The 21,668-nt window shown below is 40.7% G+C and overlaps 1 protein-coding gene across 3 annotated transcripts; it reads left to right on the top strand.

Moving 5' to 3' along the window:
- The first annotated feature begins 709 nt into the window (after window positions 1-709).
- On the top strand, window positions 710-21,434 carry LOC310826544 (guanine nucleotide-binding protein G(i) subunit alpha-1). 3 transcript variants are annotated; one of them, XM_083701622.1, is made up of 9 exons: window positions 1,393-1,526; window positions 3,013-3,122; window positions 9,966-10,008; window positions 10,090-10,231; window positions 11,493-11,650; window positions 12,967-13,095; window positions 14,023-14,152; window positions 14,983-15,136; window positions 18,572-21,434. In XM_083701622.1, exons 2-9 carry the CDS (start codon window positions 3,047-3,049, stop codon window positions 18,760-18,762), a joined length of 1,023 nt encoding a protein of 340 aa, XP_083557748.1. In that variant the 5' UTR covers window positions 1,393-1,526; window positions 3,013-3,046; the 3' UTR covers window positions 18,763-21,434. The 3 variants fall into 3 exon arrangements, with proteins under 3 accessions (XP_083557747.1, XP_083557748.1, XP_083557746.1); XM_083701620.1 differs by lacking the exon at window positions 1,393-1,526 and adding an exon at window positions 2,880-2,911; XM_083701621.1 differs by lacking the exon at window positions 3,013-3,122 and having other exon boundaries at window positions 710-1,526.
- Window positions 21,435-21,668: the final 234 nt, after the last annotated feature.

Below are 21,668 nucleotides of genomic sequence, written 5' to 3' on the forward strand. Positions count from 1 at the left end.
TCCCTACCCTGCATTCATCTTCCACATCACAGCTTTAAAGATATCCCTCCATTCCCCGCTTTTAACATACTGCGGGTTCTACACAGGACCAGCCCGCCTAAGAAGCAAGGGGAGGGCAGTTAATCCCAAGGTGGAGCCTGACCCCCGCCTTGTTCCGGATCCTCCTTCACCCCTACTCTGCCAGGAGCAGAGACCACCGATTTTGCGCTTCGCCTCAGGCGGCAAAATGTCCCCAGTCCACAGACCGAGGAAGGACCCCTTGGAAAACGGCCTGCGCCATGGAGAGCTTAGGCATCGCCAGGAAGCCTTAAGAGAGAAAACCGCCACCTCTCCGTAACCCAAACTAAATACAGAACAGTAGGGCTGTTGTTGCTGCAAATTTTAAAGGCTGCGAGAGTGTGGGCGGATTACAGAACTAGTTAGAAACGCGTCAAGAGAAAAAGCCCAAGCCAGTTCGGTCTCCTGACTCTCCGCCTTCGAGCGCCCGGCGTCTCTTTCTGAAAACCCCCAGCATTTATCCTCACAGGAGCCTAATGAATATCCAGGCACCTCAAGAGCTGCCGCCCCCTAACACTCCCTCGCTACTAACAGTCGCCACCGCCACCTCAGCGCGCGCCCGCCCGCCCGCCGGCCCCGTCCCTTCCCCACCCCAGAGCCGTTGGCCGCCCCAACTGCCGCGCCACGCTGCTCATTTATTTAAACATCGCGCGCGCTGACGTCACGCGCAGCCCCCTCCCCGCCCGCCCACCAACGGGCTGCTCCCCTTCCCGAACTACCCCCGCCCCAATGCTAATTATCCCCCGACGCCGCCACGCCCAGTCCTGCACATGCGCACCAGACGCCCGCTCCCCCTCCCCACCTTTTCTTTTTAAAAAAAGACAGGGGAGGTGCGCGCGTGCACGCGCCGCCGAGCGAGGCTCAACAGTTCCGTGGGGGGGGGGGGGGAGAGACGCGCGCGCACACACACGAGGCCCCGCTCTCTCGGCTGGCTTGGCGAGGGGAGCAGAGGCGGCCGCGCCTGCCTGGGAGCGCCTTGGCTGCCCGCGCGGCTTCGGCGTCGTCCCACCTTGGCGGGGGTCGCGGGCGCGCGCGGTGCGGGGGGGAAACTGAGGCAGAGCCATTGAAGTGGGCTTGTGAGGAGGACAGGCGAGAGGCCGCGCGGGGCTGGCGGGTTTGGGTGGCGCCTGGCGGCTTTTTGTTTTGACGAGCGCCTCAGTTCGCCGCTGCCGTCCGAGCCTTGGATGTTATTAAGACGCTTGAGGGAAACCACCTCAGGCGCGCCTCCGTCTTTCCCTCCCCATCCCAGCAGCGGGGCTGCCGCTTTCTTCCTCTACTGAGGCTGAAGACAAAGGAGATTTCCCCTCCCTCGGTGTTTTCGCGTTCTCGAAGAAGCCGGAGCCCCTTCAAGATGGGCTGCACGCTGAGCGCCGAGGACAAGGCGGCGGTGGAGAGGAGCAAGATGATCGACAGGAACCTGAGGGAGGATGGCGAGAAGGCGGCCCGCGAAGTCAAGCTGCTGCTCTTGGGTGAGGACGGCGGGAGAGGAGGCTGCTTCTCTCTCGCTTTGCTGCTCTCTCTCCCCGCAGCCTTGCCCAGAAATTGAATTCTCCACGGCAGCATCCTGCAGGAAAACAAGGCGCAGTTTTAGCCCCGTGTGAATGATCAGTTGCGTGTCAGATCACGTTCCTCCCTCCTCTGCAGCACTGACAGGGCAGTCCCACGCCTGTCTACTCAGAAGTAGAGTTTGGTGGGACTTGCTCTCCAGTAAGTGCTTGCAAGGCTGAAAGGGTTGAGACTGCATCCTCGAGATCGCACCCTTGGCCTCGCCTGCTGCTTTCCACTTTTTGCCCTGCCAGTTAGCAAGTTATCAGCCTCTTGATCTCAGCTGAAAGGTGCAGGCAGGGGAAGGAATTTGCCTTCTGAGCATCTTAATTGTGATTGGGGTGGTGGTGGGTAAAGTGCTGGTAAGATAGAACACCTCTGTGTTGAGAGATCTGTGATGTGTGGTCAGCTGTAAAGGCATTTTCATTTGAACGAAGCCATATTTCTCGGGTACCATATTTGTAGCCCTCACTGCAGTATGTCACTTGGACTCCTATTGTTTGCCTGAATGGTTTGCTTCTGTTGATGGCAAAAGCATAACTACAGGGCTGTGTAGGTGAAATGCTCCTAGCATGAAGACTGCAATTCAGACCTGAAGGTGAAAATCCTTTGAACTCAGGTCAGTGGGACTTACTCTTGGCGAATAGGATGGGAATGTTCATGGGTTTGAGCTGTACATTTCTTAGAATAGTTGGATGACTGGTGTCAGGAATAAAAAATGGCTTAGGATTGCTAAATGAAAACACCCCTCCCTAAAGTAAACAAGTCCACATACACACTGTGGAACTTAAGTTAGTTTGGGGTACTGGTGTTAGATGAAAATCATTTTAAATAAGGTGCATCTGGAAAACTTTACAGTAGTTTACTATACATAATATTTTCTGTTGTTTAGTATGGAAGGAAAATACTTGGGTGCCCCACCCCCGTTCCAGAAATGTGTGTTGCTGCATTAGGCTGTTGCTTATGAAAGTTTATACCAGATAATAAAGCTTGTGCTGCTTATTTTTCATACGTATTCCCCTGTCCTGCGCACCATGGATAACTTAGTGCATTTCAGAGCACTTTCATGCATGCTAGTTTTCCTATATTGATATTGTTTATGTGTTGATAAAAGTGTGTAAATCTGTCATGTGCGATAAATACAAATATTTTTATTCTTTATATTGCAGCCCAATAGTACATTCTATGCTGAAGTGATATCTGTGGTCTAGGAAAATTCTCATTGGCTATTGTGGCCTTTTTAGCCTGATTGACTATGCATTTATGACTACATTTATTCAGAAGTGACTTCAATGGGACTGTCACCTAGGTACATAAGAACAATGGAAGCTGCTTTATACTAAATCCTACCATTAGTCCTTTTAGCTCAATATTGTCAACACTGATAGTATCAACTTCCCAAATTTTCAGACAGGATTTTTTCTCAGCCCTGCATCAAGATGCCATGCAAGGGATTGGCCTTGGCTCCTTCTGCATGCAAAGCATGTGCTCTACTACTGAGTTACAGCCCCTCCCCTTAGGTAAGTGTGCATAGAATTATAGCATGATCTTCATATTTACCAAGAAGTGCGTCTCACTCCTGCATGTAAGTGCATAAGGTTACAATCTTACCTGGAAGTACATCCCATTGAATTCACTGGAACTGAATAAATATGCATAGGGTTGTTCTGCATATATACATATCTAGAGTATTCAAATAGGGTATTTTAAAAGCCGGTCACTTTCAAGTTACGAGGATAGAATAGGAGAGTGATACAGATGAAACAAATAAAAGTCTTAATTTGCGCTGCAATTCCTCATTTAACTAAATACTGTTCTGGTTTGCCTATATTTCCATATTTTGACACTTAGGGCCAGATTCAACTCACCTGGTGCACTTGCAGAAGCCAGTGTAAGGACTCCCAGTAGCACAATGAGGTTCCCTCCTTCCCCCCATTCCTTTGTCAAATCTGCTCTGGAAGTTTAGAACTGCTGCAACATCACACCAGGGTGAGAGGTCGTTTCATATGGCAGATAAATGCTTGTGCTGATGGAACTCTACCCTTAATTTTGTTAGGCTACGTATTTAATTGTGATTACCCACAGTTTGGACAATGAACATAATAATAGGCATTTATATAATGCTTTCATGCATTCAAAACACTTCACATATATTATATTGTAAGGTAAAGGACCTCAGACGGTTAAGTCCAGTCGGATTTGACTATGGGGTGCGGCACTTATCTCTGCTATCAGGCTGAGGGGAGCCAGTGTTTGTCCACAGACAGCTTTCTGGGTCATGTGGCCAGCATGACCAAACTGCTTCTGGCACAACAGGACACCATGACGGAAGCCAGAGCACATGGAAATGCCATTTATCTTCCCGCTGCAGTGGTACCTATTTATCTACTCGCGCTGGTATGCTTTTCAACTGCTAGGTTGGCAGTTAACTGTTCAACAAACATGTAAATAGTATGTAAACTATTCTGTGGATAAACCCTATCACCACATTGCAGATGGAGGAGGTTTTTGGTTGCATCCAGTAGAGTAGTTTGCCTAAGGACATGCCATGAACTAATGTTAGAAGTGAGATACGAACTGTGAGTGCTCTGATTTGTGTCTTAGAAACCATGTTGTTGTTGTTTAGTTGTTTAGTCATGTCCAAATCTTCGTGACCCTGGACCGGAGCATGCCAGGCACTCCTGTCTTCCACTGCCTCCCGCAGTTTGGTCAAACTCATGTTGGTAGCTTTGAGAACACTATCCAACTATCACGTCCTCTGTCGTCCCCTTCTCCTTCTGCCCTCAATCCAACATCAGGGTCTTTTCCCGGGAGTTTTCTCATGAGGTGGCCAAAGTATTGGAGCCTCAGCTTCAGGTCCTGTCCTTCCAGTGAGCACTCAGGACTGATTTCCTCAGAATGGAGAGGTCTTGAAGTCCATGGGACTCTCAAGAGTCTCCTCCAGCACCATAATTCAAAAGCATCAATTCTTTGGCGATCAGCCTTCTTTATGGTCCAGCTCTCATTTCCTATGTCTTCTAGTGTGAATTCCATTGAATTCAGTGGGGCTTCTAGGTAACTTGGGCTAGAATTGTTGCCCAAGTTACTCCTGTTTAGTGAAATTCTGTGTTGAAAAAGGAGTTTGCGATTTTCTTCTATTATTTCTACTGCTTAATATGGAGGACAGCAACACAAGTGTGGGCCTTTCTTTGGTGGCTCCCTGCTTACGGAATAATAATGATAATTTTTATTTATACCCCACCCATTTGGTTGGGTTTTCCCAGATACTCTGGGTGGCTCTCCCCAGGGAGGCTCACCTGGTGCCTTTGTTACATATCTTTAGGCACCAGACAAAAACCTTCCTTTTCCAAGCCCTTGGCTAATTAAACAACCTATGGCATTTTAAACTACGGGGGTGGGGGGGTGGGGTATTGTTTTGTTCATTACTGTGATATGCATTTTTTGTGTTTTTATATTGTAACCTGCCCTGTGATCCTCAGATGAAGGGTGGTATAGAAATTTAACTAATAATAATAATAATAATAATAATAATAATAATAATAATAATATAATGGATGCCTGAAAGCACACAAGGACTACAGTTTACAAATCATTGTAATAAATTACTGTTGAAAACAGGTCAAAGTGCATGGAATATTATCCTCTCATTCAAAGTATGCCAAATCTAATGCTTAACCATATTTCAGAATTACTGTAAATTAGGACCTCAGGCCCAGGGGCCAAAAACATCCCTCCAGGACTCTTTATCTGGCCCTTGGGACACTCACCAGGGGACACCCCTCAGCAGCTTTGAGGCGGTCTGTACACATTTTCTCATATATGAAGCTTCACCACCTCCCCAGACCCATTTAAAAGACCATAGATTGTTCAAGCAGCCAAAAACATGGTTGAAGAGGCTTGAAGATATGTAATGAGGGTGCCAGGAGAGCTGTGGATGCAAGCAATTTTACCCTCAAAATGCTTTCCAAACAAGTCATGGTGAGCTACCGTCTCCTTTGAGCCACTCTGTAAAAGACCCCACACTTCCCAGAAAACGTCTGCCGGACAACATGATAAGGATGCAATGGAGGCAGGCAAGTATGCCTTCTTTTTGCCTTCCCTGTCACTAGTTAGGCTCAACAATGAGTCCTCACTAGTGTTCGATAGCATTCAGCTAGAGTTTTCCTTCTCTTGCATGCAAGCAGTTTTCCAGTTTGTTTCATTGCCCTAAGCTCTCGAGTATATCAAGGAGCCAGGCAGGCTCTATGAAGTGGGAGAGGGTTCTCAGGGGCAATGATCCATGGACCTGTTGTTGTTGTTGTTGTTTAGTCATTTAGTCGTGTCCGACTCTTCGTGACCCCATGGACCAGAGCACCCCAGGCACTCCTGTCTTCCACTGACCCATGGACCTATTTAAGCCCAAATAAAAAAGACCAAAGAAAGAAACTTGCCCCCTCAAATGACCCCACCCTACAAAGCTAATAAATCCCCTGCCCCAAATCTTGAAAATTCTATTTTAAAATATCAGGAGGAGCAGGGGGTCTCAGTTAAACTATATATATTACACAGGGAGTACGCAGGTGGCGCTATGGTCCAAACCACAGAGCCTAGGGCTTGCTGATCAGAAGGTCGGCAGTTCTAATCCCAGTGATGGGGTGAGCTCCCATTGCTCTGTCCCTGCTCCTGCCAACCTAGCAGTTCAAAAGCATGTCAAAGTGCAAGTAGATGAATAGGTACTGCTCCAGCAGGAAGGTGAACGGCGTTTCCGTGCGCTGCTCTGGTTCGCCAGAAGCTGCTTGGTCATGCTGGCCACATGACCCGGAAGCTGTACGCTGGCTCCCTTGGCCAGTAAAGCGAGATGAACGCCGCAACCCTAGAGTCGTCTGCGACTGGACCTAATGGTCAGGGGTCCCTTTACCTTTTACCCTGTGTAATAGTGTACTAATAGCACTCCTTCCTAATGTGAATTACTTGGGGGGTGTTAGTTTCTGATTAATTTAAAACACGCAAATATGTGGTCACAGAATCATGGTTTAACAGGAACTAAGGTTCTTCTTTTCTCAGTTGCAACACTGATGTGATTTTTCAGTGATTCCACCTCCGACCCACAATACTCCATTAAATAGGTCCATATGTTTGTTTGCAGCCTTCTGAAAAGACAAATGTGTTCAATGTAAATGCAGACTGGTTTCCAGGTAACAGAATGAGGAGTTCAAATTGAAGCGAACAGGAACACAAGTACTGTAAAATAATTCAGACTTGAAAATATATTTGTTAAGTCAACCAGTAACTTCTCTTACAAATATATTTGTTAAGTCAACCAGTAACTACTCTTACTTGTTAAATCAATTGTTTGTATATTGATTTAATTAATGATAATAGGGCACTATATTAGTATGCCATTGGATATGACTACAGAAGGATCCAACCAAAATCCGTTGGCAAAGTTAATATAACAAAAAGATCTATGGAAATGTGTGGGTTATTAAATGCTCAAGGTCCTGAAAGTTATATAGATGAAATGTGCAGCAGATAATTTGGAAATTAGAATAGAATGGGGCTTATATTTGATTTTTGAGATAGTCTGAATAAACTAGGGTAGTAAAATTGTTGCCAGATTTTTTTTAAAAAAGTGAAGATTTAAAAAAAGAGAAACAATATTTCTGCTTGAAATTACATAAAATTAAAAAGACAGCGTGATCTTGAATAACAATAGGAAGCCATTTTATGCTTTCTTTTGTGGTTTGAAATGAGTTGTGTACTTGATATTTTGGTATGTGGCTGGATGGTCTTCCTAGAGATGTAATGAAGCTGTATCAACTTTTTTTTAATTTTGTGATACTACATTAACCTATCATCTTCCACTAATTTTTATCTTATTGGTATAGCTATAGAGACTTGTTTTGTTTTTGATAATTCACATTTCAAAAAAATATGATTTTTGATCTTGGCATATTAGGAAGCAACTTTAACCATCATTATTTTCCTCAATCCTGGGAATCCTGGGAACTGCAGTTTGTTAAGGGTGCTGAGAGTTGTTAGGCCACATAATTTTTCTTAAGTGGTGAAGTAATTCATGGGAGAAACCTGGTGTGGACAGACTTCAGGCTTGCAGTATTTTCTGTTTTGTTTTGTTTACTGGAACCATCTCCTTCAAATGGTGCTTAGGTACAAAATACTGGTTTCACCCCAAGCTTAATCAGCAGCCCAGAGTAACCAATGTGGTGCTCCCCAGATGTTGGACTGCCATAATTCCATAGCAGAATGGCCAACAAGCAAGTATGATAGTCCAGCAACATTTGGAGAACATCACTTTGGCTGTCCCTGAGTAGCCTGATTTTGGAAGGCTGTCTCTGGTTTAGAAGCAAGGATCAGACTTGTGAATCTTCCTCCTGTTGGGCTGCTCACCTGTCAATTACCTGATGTCATCATGATGTTAGATGAACCAGGCTTCAAAGGAAAGAAGCAGGAGTGCACTCCAGGTTTTTAATGTGATTTCATCAGTAAGATGCATTCATGAGAAGGGAGCATAATTGGAATCCATAGAGTTATATATGTTTTTATTCAATGTCTTACCTGTGCTTTACTGCAAGGTCCCAGGTGGGTTAGCACAATAGTTTACCTCTTCTGTTCAAATTCATGAAATCTCAGAACTGATAGTAAGATCTCTTAGTTTTATAAATCATTAATTTAGTTGAAATTTAGTGAAAAACTTTAAAATACTAAAATACTTCTCTCCAACAACTTTAACATATATCGGAATAGTAGTGTGTGGATGTTCACATGTAAATATTGTAGCAATACAATTGTTTCTTATGTCTGCTCAGGCAGTGACTGTAACTTGGTAACAGAACATATGTTTTGCTTGAAGAAGATCCCAGCTTCAATTTCTGGTGTCTCCAGGCTACTGAGCAAAATGGAGCCACAGTCTTTGCTCAGTATAAGGCAGCTTCCTAGAATTATATACAGTGGTACCTCAGGTTACATACTCTTCAGGTTACATACGCTTCAGGTTACAGACTCCACTAACCCAGAAACAGTGCTTCAGGTTAAGAACTTTGCTTCAGGATGAGAACAGAAATCGGGCTCCGGCGATTCGGCAGCAGCAGGAGGCCCCATTAGCTAAAGTGGTTCTTCAGGTTAAGGACAGTTTCAGGTTAAGTACAGACCTCCGGAACGAATTAAGTACTTAACCCGAGGTACCACTGTATTGGAATATGAAGCTTGCCATGTTCCTAGTAGTTCACCTACTTCAGTTCTTCTCTGGTAGTAAGCAGCCAGGCCCCTCTAGCCTGTACAATGGTGATATCCACTTGTTTTGTGTTCATTCTTTGGTATTTTGAATTATCCTGGTTCTCGAGTTATATTCCTGACTCACACCCAGGTTGGAATATTATCTTCCAGGAAGTAATTTGCAACTAATCAGATTATGGTGTAAATGTGAAAAGAAACTATTAATAATAATGTGTGGTGGGGTGTGTGGAGAGAGATTGCCAATAGGTTCAACCTTTACTTAGTAACTTGGTTTTTGTATGTGCAGATTTAATGCCATTGTTTTAATGGCAGAGGTGTAAACTTCATTATTTCCATTAATAGCAAACTCTAGTTTGTTGAGTGTGGAGTCTAGGAATCAGAACAGATTCACTGACAAGAGGGCGGTATCAACAGGCTCAGGGGAACCCTGAGACAGGCAGACATTCCAATAATTTAAAAAATCCTAAAAGGGCTACTCCACTCCAAACAATATAATAAGCAGTACTTGATAGCGTCACGGAACCATGCAGTTAGAACAGAGAAATGGGAAACAGGGAGTTGAAGGGAGAGTGAATTGGCCTCTTTCAGATTTCTGGAGGGGGGGGGTATGACCAGATTACCTCTTTAACAGGAGTGTTTCTAGGGATGTACTTTTAGTATTTGTACAGATTCCACTTGTTTTTCCTAATGATGAAATTGTTAATATAGGTAATTGAAACTCCCAAATGTGCAGAAAAAGGGAATTTTAAAATGTTCCACACATAAAACGTTGTAAAACACATTTAACAGAATTCAAATTTCCTACAATCAGTTTCACACTGATTTCCAAACATTGCATTGTATTCTACAGTTTGTATAGTGTGCTGGCAAGGCGTGCTTAGGCCTCATGCATGAATTGAGACACCAGCATAGAATGTGCTCCATAGTTTCCTATAGCTGGGCTTTGCAAGTGAAGATCAGTAGTGGTGGACAAACTATTTTGGTTTTTTAAAAGGAATGTGGACTACTATTACTGATATTTTGTTTGCACAACCTCTCAACCTCAGTGGAAATAAAGCTTGAAAAGTGCTGATATATGGAATGAGCAACAGGCTTTTGGTTAACAATGTTTTGGGTGTTGTTTTTCATAGGAGCTGGTGAATCAGGAAAAAGCACAATTGTCAAACAAATGAAGTAAGTATGTTTTAGGAGTGAAAACAAAGTTAATAGATGACTTTTAGTTAAAACAAATACTGATTTTTCTTTCTTTTTTAGGATTATCCATGAAGCTGGTTATTCAGAAGAAGAATGTAAACAGTACAAAGCTGTTGTCTACAGTAATACAATTCAATCCATTATTGCTATCATTAGAGCAATGGGGAGGTTGAAGATAGACTTTGGGGATTCTGCCAGAGCTGTAAGCATTGATGTACTCCTTACTTAATGTTCACTTTCATTGCTGTACTTCTGAAATCCATTTACAAGAATTAGTGAACTATATTATATGTGAAATAGTTAATCTTTTTCTTTCAACACATCTTCTCTGACTGGACAAGGAGTCAGCTTGCAAAATAGGGCAAGTTTTCATATCCCAAAATCTTGGCATGGGTGAAAGAAGTAAAAGACTAGACGAAAATAAAGTCAGTTAATTTCAAGACCTGTGGAAAATTTAAGGCAGGACAAAGAATCTGTCCCCCTTCATGCCTAAACAAGGTGGAAGAAGACAGTTAGATGCCATTAGAGTACATCTCCTATCATCTGTGACTTTTGACCATGATTGCTGGGGCTTATGGGAGTCCAATAACACCTGCTAGGTCTCAGGTTCCCTACCTCTGCTCGAAAGGCAACTTGTATCTGATGGTTATATAAAGCTTTCGAGAAGTAGTATATTAAATAATTTGGCTGCATTAACAAAAGTATGGTGTCCAGATTAAGGGAAGCAGTAGTATCACTCTATTCTGCCTTGGTCAGACCACACCTGGAATACAGTGTCCACTTTTGGGCACCACAATTTAGGAAGGATGTTGACAAGCCGGAACATGTGCAGAGGAGTGCAACCAAGATGATCAAGGGTCTGGAAGCCAAGTGTTATGAGGAATGGTTGAAGGAACTGGGTATGTTTAGGCTGGAAAAGAGGAGATAGGATGGCCATCTTCAAATATTTCAAAGGCTGTCACATGGAAGATGGAACAAGCTTGTTTTCTCCTACTCTGGAGGGTAGGACTCAGACCAATGGCTTTAAGTTAAAAGGAAGGAGATTACAACTAAACATCAGAAAGAACTTGTTCAGAAATGTTCAGAAATGTAAGAAATGTTCAGCAGTGGAGCAGACTCCTTCAGGAGGTTGTGGACTCTCCTTCCTTGAAGGTTTTAAAGCAGAGGCTAGATGGCCCTCTGTCATGGATGCTTTAGCTGAGATTCCTGCATTGCAGGGGGTTGGACTAGATGACCCTTGGGATCCCTTCCAACTCTACAATTCTGTGACATTTTGGAAATCCCCATTTTCTTTAAAAAAGGCTTTCTTGTAATACAGATGTCAATGTTTTTTGTTTAATTTTATTTATGTGAATTGATTGTCAACTTTGTAGAAAAGTAAACAGCTGTTTTGCTATTATGACAGTTTGAAAGCTGAATAGAGTTTCTGGGAACCTTCACAGTTTATGTTTCTTTTTTAACAGGATGATGCTCGTCAACTCTTCGTTCTTGCTGGATCAGCAGAGGAAGGCTTTATGACAGCAGAGCTTGCTGGTGTTATCAAGAGACTGTGGAGAGACAGTGGCGTTCAAGCTTGTTTCAACAGATCAAGAGAGTATCAGCTTAATGACTCAGCAGCATAGTAAGCTTAAAACAAGAACCAGTGTTGCTGTGATGGCACAGTTGCCAAATTCATTTTGCTGCTGAAAAGAGAAGCAGCAAGTGAGGGATACAAGTGAGGGACTCTTAAAAAAAAAAAAAAAAAGGCCAAAGAGATTTTGAGATGAGCACATTCTTATCACTATATTTCTGATTAAATCCCTAAACTAGCTGAGCAAAGTATAGCAATACATTTTATTTCCAGTATAGTGTTGTTGTTCTTTAAAAAAGATGTTGCCAAATAAATGAAATACATCTAAAATTAATAGTACTGTCTGTGATGAATTGTGTCAACTTTGCCAGGATAGAAATAATCACAATGTTCTGAAGTTGTCATTTTATACATATATGCATAGGGTAATACAATATTCAACATTGTTTATACTTGGAGTAGACCCATTGATAATGTTAAATAGTTTCAATACATATTTATGCATACATTACTTACACACACACAAACGTATGTAATATAAGATAGCAAAATCCATAGGTTATATTTACTAACAAAATGGCTACACCTGGATAGTGGAGTCAGATTAACCTGGCAAGGTGGTAAAATAAACATAACCTTGCTTTTAATCTACTATTACATACTACACATATTCTGCAAACTTAATAAAGCAAGTAGTATTTCTTGCCATCTCCGCATGATTTTAGATAAGCCAGAATGTGTATGAAATCAGCCTTATTTTCCCCAATGGGTTTTTACATGTAGAATCAACCTTAGATTTAATTAATTGGTAAATCAGCATTTAATTTAATTTCCTGTTAGCATTTCATCTTACATATTTATTTCTTCTGAGGTTATAATCACTATCCTACCAATTGTACCTAAAGGTGAATCTCACTGATGTTGGTGGGACTTCCCCTGAAGAAAATGAACAATTCTATATCTGCTCAGAAGCGAGTCCTACTAGGTTTGGTGGGGCTACCCACCAAGTGTGTGTAAGATTACAGTTTTAGGTTGTGTGCATTCTTACTTGGGAGGAAACCCCATTGACTACAGTGGGACTTGTCTCTATGTACAAATTCATAGGATTTTACTGCGAGTGTTGTTGAGTTTATTTACTTGTTAAATCATGTTTTTAAAAATTTTGCTACTGTATTACCTAAATGTGTCAGGTGGTGTAGAATAGAGTTATTCAAAACTGCCCATAATTTATCTGTACCCTACCAATACCTGAGTAGCATGAAGTTGGTATTTACTGTTCATGCCATTTGTTTTAAATTGCATGTTATGTTTAAGTATCAAACGGTTGATTTTTATTTTTATTTTATACATTAAAAAAATACTTCTAGCTACTTGAATGACTTGGACAGGATAGCCCAGACTAGCTATATCCCGACACAGCAGGATGTCCTCAGGACTAGAGTGAAAACCACAGGAATAGTGGAAACTCATTTTACTTTCAAGGATCTCCATTTTAAGTGAGTAGTCTCAAGAAATATGATATGTATATATTTTGTGTAAATATTTTGTATAAAACGTTAATATTTTCAAAGAGTAAAAGCTATTGCATTTTACAAATATAGATACTTTCCTGGTGTCCATTGGAAAAAAATCCTACTATCTGTTCTGAGGCATTCTAAAGCAAGCAAAGAGATATATTAACAGTTCTCTTTTCCAAGAGTTTTTTCTAATTCCTACTTTCTTTGCTGGATATCCTTAACTTCTATAACATGCCATTTTTCAGTTTGCTCTTCATAACTTATAATTCTTCTTTATCTCCAAAAAAGCAATGAATGCATGAATCTTATAATTTTCATATTCATTTTGTATTGCTGCTCTGCAGGAGAAGGAGGGGTGGGTTGCATTAGAGAATTTATTTAGCAATCTTTATAAAGCAATCTGGAAAAAAAATCATTGCATTTGAATGTGATATAATAAGAGGGCACTAAGCTGCACAGCACATCAGTTACACAACTAACTTTCCAACCCATTTCCCAGTGATTGGTTTCAGTCCCTTCCGTCTCTCTTTCCTGGTGTTAACATCTGAGGAAGAGAGGCGAGGATATATGTAATTGTCAGGTAAGATTAGAGAAAACTGCAGGCAAATATAGTGCTGCTCTGTAGGCAGGTATATGTAGTATTACTGTGATGATACTCTTTGGCTCATATTCTAAAATGTGGATTTATTAATAATCTGCATTAATGACCATAGAAACCTGTAATTTAAAATGTTATCTGGTTAAATTTTGCTCCTACATAACAGTGTTTGGAGGCAAATTTGGAGGCTAAAATTGCAATAGCCTACATCTTCAGCTACATTTGACCTAATCAGAAGAATCATTCTTGAATTTGGGGGGAAATCCCGTCTTTAAATAATCATTCACATTTCTTCCATTTTTTTCTAGGATGTTTGATGTTGGGGGCCAAAGATCAGAACGGAAAAAATGGATTCACTGCTTTGAGGGAGTAACAGCCATAATTTTTTGTGTTGCACTGAGTGATTATGATTTGGTCCTTGCTGAAGATGAGGAAATGGCAAGTAAACCCACTTTGAAAGAAGGAACATTAGGCCCAGCCAAGTTAGTACAGCTCTTTGTGTTACACAGTAGTCCTAGGTCCCCTTCTGACAATGACAGCAGCATGAGATCTGTTACAGCATATGAGCTTCCTGTGCCACTTTCGTAATACTGGACAATTTAGGTCACCTATACAGACTCAACAATGTCAGCACTGCTCAGTTTCCTCTGCATGGAAAAAGGCATGTAATGGGTTCTTCCTATATTTTATGGATCTTCCAAAACTATTGTGTGCTGCAGAAGCAAGAGCACATAGCATCAGCTCTTACCCACCAAAGCTAATCGTGGAAGGAACCCCTGTATTCTGTGAAACTTCTAAATTAAATACTGTCCTGTTATTTATCATCATTAGATAGGGGATGTGAGTGGGTTAATCACCATGTCTAAGCAGATGATGGTTTATAGATTTTGTAAACTGGTAATGCAACCTTTTCCAGAGTCAGATCCCACGGAAAGCAAAATGTGCAAGTCTCCAAGAATATAGAAAAAAAGTTACTGTAAATTAAGATTTAGGCGCCCATTTAATTCCAGTGGGAGAATTAAACATATAAATGGAATTTCAAAGTGTTTAACTTTGGAGTAATAGAGGCCGTTGCCTGAAACATATAAGCATCCATTAGAAATTATTATTTTGCCCTTCTTCATCTAATCCATTGTCCTCCTGGAGAGTTCAGTAACTTGTAAAATGTCCTGACACACAAGCTTCAAAAAAAAAACCCCCATGATGTTTGGATTTCATTGGGTAGGAAAGAGGGGTCTAAACTTATATATCATATTTTTCCATTGCAGAATAGGATGCATGAAAGCATGAAATTATTTGACAGTATCTGCAACAATAAATGGTTTACAGACACTTCCATTATCCTCTTCTTAAATAAGAAGGATCTTTTTGAAGAAAAAATCAAAAGGAGCCCCCTCACTATTTGCTACCCAGAATATCCAGGTATTTACCATTTTATTTCCAAAAGAAACAAAAACTGAAATAGAGAAGAGAATGTATTGATCTGATACCTTAGGTTATAACAGTTGAGAAAACCATACTTGTAAATAAGTACCGGATTACTGTAAGTCAGAGACTTTCACTGTGCAGCTCATATAGCCCACTCTAACCTTTTACAAAAAGTAGTGTAGTATTCTAATAATCGGTATTGATTAAATGAGGATATTATCTGCAGTCTGTATAATCAATGTTTGAAAATTTGATTTTTGTGTAAGCCTGAGGACAGAGACTACATTGTGTTTTTTGTTCAATACCCAGAAAAAGAGATGCTTCAAAGTAATAATAATAATGAACCAAATTCTTATATGAAAAAGCAGTGCTTATCAAACTCTTTCAAGAAATTCTATCTCTCTTTAGCAGCTCATTCAGGGACTCCGTAGTGAGGAGAAAAGTAATAGTGACAGATTTATACTTTAGTGTACAGCTGTAAGGAAGTATGGACTTTATTATTATGTATACTCTCAATTAAGGCAGAGCAGTGGTAAGACCAGGAATCCTGTTGCAGTGCCCCATCAAAAACTATGTGAACTGTAGACCATGACTCAGAATACTTTGCAACATGCAGGAGCTTCATGGTAGCAACTTGGGGTTGGAGCACCAGAAGAGATGAAATGGGAAGTTTTCTGTGACAGTAGAATGTTTGAAAAATAATGTTAGATGAACAAGTGTGCCAAGGAAGGTTACTTTGTACATTACTTAGCAGGAAGGCAATATACAAATAAGTTACCGTATTTTTCGCACCATAGGACGCACCGGACAATAGGACACACTTTGTTTTAGAGGGGGGAGAACAAGAAAAAAAATTCTCCCCCTCTCTGCCCAGCACCCCTTCAGCGAAGCGGCAGGAGGCGCTGCGCAGAGAGGGGGAGAATTTTCCCCCTCTTGTTTTCCCGCTCTGAAACAAGGTGCCGTTTAAGGTGCGTTCAGGCGACCCCTCTCGCTCTCCAGGCTTCAGGTTCCTTTCAACCTGCTCTTTGGGGCTGGCGGGAGGAAGCCCACCACCAGCCCCAAAGAGCAGGTCAGGGAGCAGCGGAAAGGCGCAGCGGAGAGGCTCCTGCCATAGCCGCGCGTCACCTCTGCAGCCGGGAGAGGGTTGCGGGGGGCTTCTTTAGCCCCGCGCGCGCTCTCTCGGCTGGAGAGGTGACGCGCGGCTATAGAGGCTCCTGCCATAGCCGCGCGTCACCTCTCAAGCCGGGAGAGGGTCACGGGGGGCTGCTTATCCCCGCGCGCGCTCTCCCGGCTGGAGAGGTGACGCGCGGCTATAGAGGCTCCTGCCATAGCCGCGCGTCACCTCTCCAGCCGGGAGAGGGTCGCGGGGCTATAGCGTCTTCGCTCCATAGGACGCACACACATTTCCCCTTCATTTTTGAAGGGGAAAAGGTACGTCCTATAGAGCGAAAAATACAGTAAGTTTATAATGACTGTTTATCATTCGTAAATTTGACTGCCACAGCAACATCTCAGATAATCCAAATTTATTCAGGCTAAATCTTCACTACCAGATTCTTATTTCAGAGTTCTGATCTACCTATGACCAAAAAAAATCTGCAGTGATAAAATTCACATAGCTCTCTTCAAGCATTCTTCTTCTTTTTGCCTATTTCAAATGACATATCTCACTTTAGAAGTTTTAAGACAAAGTCTATGATTCAGAGAGAACTTTATGTTCTGAAAAATGCTATGCCAGATAAGGATAAGTGTAAAAACTGTTAGTGATTTAGGCAATAATCCTTATATGCACCATTGAACACTGAGTGGCTTATTTCTGAGTAAACAGGATTGCACCTTAGATCTGCTAGAGTTTATTTGTTTTACAAGTTAATCGCTCTGAATGGTTTTAGGGTTGGCTAACATTTTTAGAGCCAAGGGTTTGACCCTTCAGCGGCCACATACCTCCAGTGGGTATAGCCACCAGATGCTCTCACAAACACCCACACTTAGGCACACATACAAAGGCACACAGCCCATCCCTCAGGGAGGGCAGATATTTCCCCACCTTGCTCATCAAATGATATATATGATGATCGGGGAAGAAGTGATTTGTATGCCCATCAGGCTGCTAGACTGGGCTGAGAAGTTTAAACTTACCCATCCACAACAGCAGCATGTCTACTTTAATTTTTGTTTCTTTTTACTACTGAAATCAGCAGGGTCTGATGCAGGCTCCAACCCAGGGATTAGTCACCCCTGGTATGTATTAAGCATTCTAGAAATAATTAAATTACAATTTTTCTACCATTTACTATGCATAAGTAAAAACAAAGTGTGACATCCTGGGATTGACCACCTATTAGAGAAATGGACTTCTGCCGGCAGAACCAGAATGTTCCTTCTTCTTTCTGCAGCCCCTCATGCCCCTCACACAAACAATCCCAGATGTTCACTGGAGGGTTGAGATTTAATCTAGAGCAGATTTGGGGAGAGGAAGAAGAAAGTAGGGGGCTGCATTGTGCATTCAGAAGTCTATCTGCACAATATTGGATTTTTTTTTCCAGAGTTCTTTAGCTCCTTAAAAACTAACAAGACAACTATGACAATAGTTGGGGTTGGACTCGATGGCCCTTGTGGTCTCTTCCAACTCTATGATTCTATGATTAATTCTTTTGTAGACTAAAGCCCACTTCCTTGGCTACAGGAAGTTTTTTTGTTTTGTTCCTGTTTTTATCATGCATTTTGTGCTTTTATATTGTATTTTTATGTTGTGAACCACCCTGAGGTCTGTGGATGAAGGACAGTATATAAATTTAATAAATAAATATTGATCTATTTATACTAGAGGACACACATACAAAAAGAGAGGGGGGGAAGCATTGGGTCAGATGTCATGAAATAGAAATTTACATTCATACAATTCAATTGAAAATTAAATATGCAAAATAAGCTCAGTGACAATGTCAATATTTTGTTGACAATAGTGATCTTAACATTGCTAAATTACTGTTGTGGGATAGAAAATCATCATCTTAGCTCAACATTCTAGTTGAGTTCTAATTCTGCAATTACATCCTATAGTCTCTTTTGGAAATGTGTTTGCTGTAGAATTGCCACTTTTGAAGATTGAAATTTCCCCCCATTAGTTTCTGAATGTTGCCCTTTCTAGGGTAAAGAGAGAGCTGTTTGCCATATAAAAAGACTATTCTTGATAGGTATTAGCTTAAATCACATTAGAAGATGGAGCAAATAAATTAAACTTTGAAGTTACTAGAGCTGATGTTATTAGATTCTTAATGATATTACCTGAGCAGGTATAAAGATGATCCTTCAAATATGCCAGATGAAAATTAGTCAATCTTTCTGTTACTGTCCCTGTTGTTATATAGTATGTGCTACAATCTTCTGTTTTAGAATTTTGTTTGTGCATTTCATTTTTTTTTTTAGGATCAAATACATATGAAGAGGCAGCTGCATATATCCAGTGCCAATTTGAGGACCTGAACAAAAGAAAAGACACAAAGGAAATTTATACTCACTTCACATGTGCTACAGATACTAAGAATGTTCAGTTTGTTTTTGATGCTGTAACTGATGTTATCATAAAGAATAACCTAAAAGACTGTGGTTTGTTCTAAACATTTATATCAAATTGTACCTTTTTTTTTTTGCATTAACCAAATGAGTCACAACTTCATTTTTTTTAGACCATAAATATGTTCATGAGTGATACCTAAGTCATACTCAGACTAGAAACTCTGAAATTATTGGACTTAAATTTATTGATTTCAACAAATCTACTCTGAGAATGAATAACATTGGCTACCATCCTATGTTTTTGTTTATGTAATCTGCTTTTCCTGGTCTTGATTAGGTTGAAGCATAAAATTCAAATCTACAGTTTTGTGTGGTAACATGAAAAAGCATTGGCCAGACCAATATTGTACTAGCTTGTTTAAACAGTTTTATTTATGTTTGTTGTATAGATTTAAATAGTGTTGAATAACAATCAACACACCATGATTGTCTGTTTATGTGTGACTGTGTGTTGTTTATGTAAACATTGAACAAATATTTTAATGCATCCCGTACAATTTTCATGTTTTAAGGACTGCTTTTTCTGTAGGAGAAAATGTTTTCCTTTTAGATTTTTCATTATTCAAACAAATCTTTTTTTAAAAAAAACCCCACAAACCCTTAATTTTCCATATAATACATGTGACATAGTTGTTCTTAGATTTTATTTATGGCCCTGTAATTAGCATAGTAGGCTTTTTCTTGATTATAGGATCCTTTACACTTTCTCAGGATTAAATAAGAAATGCCCCAATGGATTTCCCTGAGTTACCGTATTTTCTCCCAAACCTTTAGAGAACCACTTTTGAACATTTCAGGTTTACAGCAAACAAGCCATTCTCCCATCTTGCATACTTTTATGCCAAATGTTTTAACCGTTAGAGGAGAATTCGTGCTGTGATTCAGCATGTAGAATCATGATCCTCAGAAAGTACATGCCCAAGACATTCTAGTTTTCCTTCTGTCATAGCTAAATCCATAGCATTGATTGTGTCTCCCTGGATGGAAGCATATTTTTTTACTTGTTTTATATTTTATTGGTTTCTTTTAGCTTGTGTGTCTCATGAGACATACTAAAAGAAAAAAAGTATTTGAATTAAAATCAAGGAGTTGTGTTCAACCAAGTCTTACTCAGAGAAGACACACTGAATTGAATGAACCTAAGATAGTCATGTTTATTAACTTCACCTAGTGTACTCTGAGTAGAATTTGCAATGTATACCATTCAAGAGATGGAAATGAACATTTCAAGCCTCATGCAGTTTTACCAATGAAAGTTTTCTTTGCCTTTTCTCAGGGGAATGGCCTACTTTTAATGTGTGTTCCATGAAAGCTTAATGCCAACTTTTTAAAACACAAAGAATTTTTCATTCAGAGCAGTGGGCACATTATCCATTGTAATTGAAATACATACGCAAACAGGTTTTTGCATGCTTTCAGAAAGAAAATATTGTCCAACAGGTATCATTTGTGTCATACAGTAACATGCAGAGTTACTGGGATCCAGAGAGACCCATACACAGGTTCAAGGCATTTCCATCCGCACAAGGGGACAAGATGCAGCATCTCCCCCCCCCTTTTTTTTTTTGGCATCAGGTTCCTTATTTGCAGATGCTGTTTTTGAGGGCCTCCAACCTTCAGAGTTACATTTGTGGAGCATAGAGTGCTCCTGCTAGAAGGGAGAAACTGGCAAGTCCCCATGTATGAGTGGTACACTGCACAGACAGAGAGCTTTGAATTCTTGTCTGTGTAGATTCCATGGAGGTTTCATCATCATTTGCTTCTACTCCCAAAGAGGCAAACCATTATGGCCTGCCTTTTTAGCAGTTAGAGCTGCTACGGGAGGAGTCTCAAAAACAGGCTCAACTTACTATGTTGTGCCTTACTGATAACTAAAAGGTTACTTTGAATTGCAGCTATATTTTACATTGCTTTATGCTACAAGGCTGATTGTAATGTCTATACAGATTTCTAAACACACATAAACATGAAATAAGGAGCTTTGTAAATAAACGTTGACTTGGCTTTCTCTATCATTCTGTCACCTAAAATATTGATGTAGCCAAGTTGCAAATATTGTTTTCTTTTGGTATGTTGGTAGATTTCCCACAGAGAATGTGTTCTATGTTTCTGTCTATTCCTCTCTCCCCTGTCCAAATCAAACAAAACTCTGAACCTGGTCCTGTTTAGTGTTATGTTCAGAAGGGTTTGGCCCAAACATAACAAGATCTCTACTGTTTTTCAGTATTGATCTAAATTGTCACCTTGCCATCCATGTTCCATTCTGGGGAATATTTAAATTATTGGTGTAAATCCCCTTTGCATCCTGCCTTTCCTCTAAGAAACTCAGGGCAGTGTACATGTGCTTGAAAGCACAAGTTTACTAGAGAAAACAAAATGGCAGTGAAATGGTGGAAATGGACGGAACAAGTCTAAACAGACTTGAAGTATTAGCACCCAAAAAAGTGATTTGTGTACTCCGACACTTGTGCATCATTGTGCTTGATTCGTTTAATTCTGTCACTGAAGTATTTGGTAGTAAATGTATATCCTTAATATTAGATTTTGTACATTACTGCAGTTTTTTAAAACAAGATTAAACTACAAGAAAATTTCAATTTAAGTTATTTGTGCCTTGTCGAAAGAAATATTTTTTCATTGAGCACAACTAGTGAAAAGCCTTCTGTAACCATAAGTGAAGTGCAAACAAAATAAAAGTTTGAGTAAGTTCAAATGCTGTTTTGGAAAGATAAGTATATCTTAATGGCAATTGCTTGGATGAATTGCAAAACCACTGGTTACACTTGTTACTATTCTCTCCACACCTAAGAATCTTTCTTTTCCGTATAAATGTCTACCTCCCCTCTACTTATAATCTGACACTGACTGCCAAGGTTTGGTCAGATCTAACAACCCTACTGTGGAGCAGTTCAACCATAAATTCCCCACAGCATCTGTAGTCCTTGGT

Source organism: Podarcis gaigeae (genome assembly GCF_964106915.1).
Source record: "Podarcis gaigeae genome assembly, chromosome: 10".
Taxonomy (NCBI): Eukaryota; Metazoa; Chordata; class Lepidosauria; order Squamata; family Lacertidae; genus Podarcis; species Podarcis gaigeae.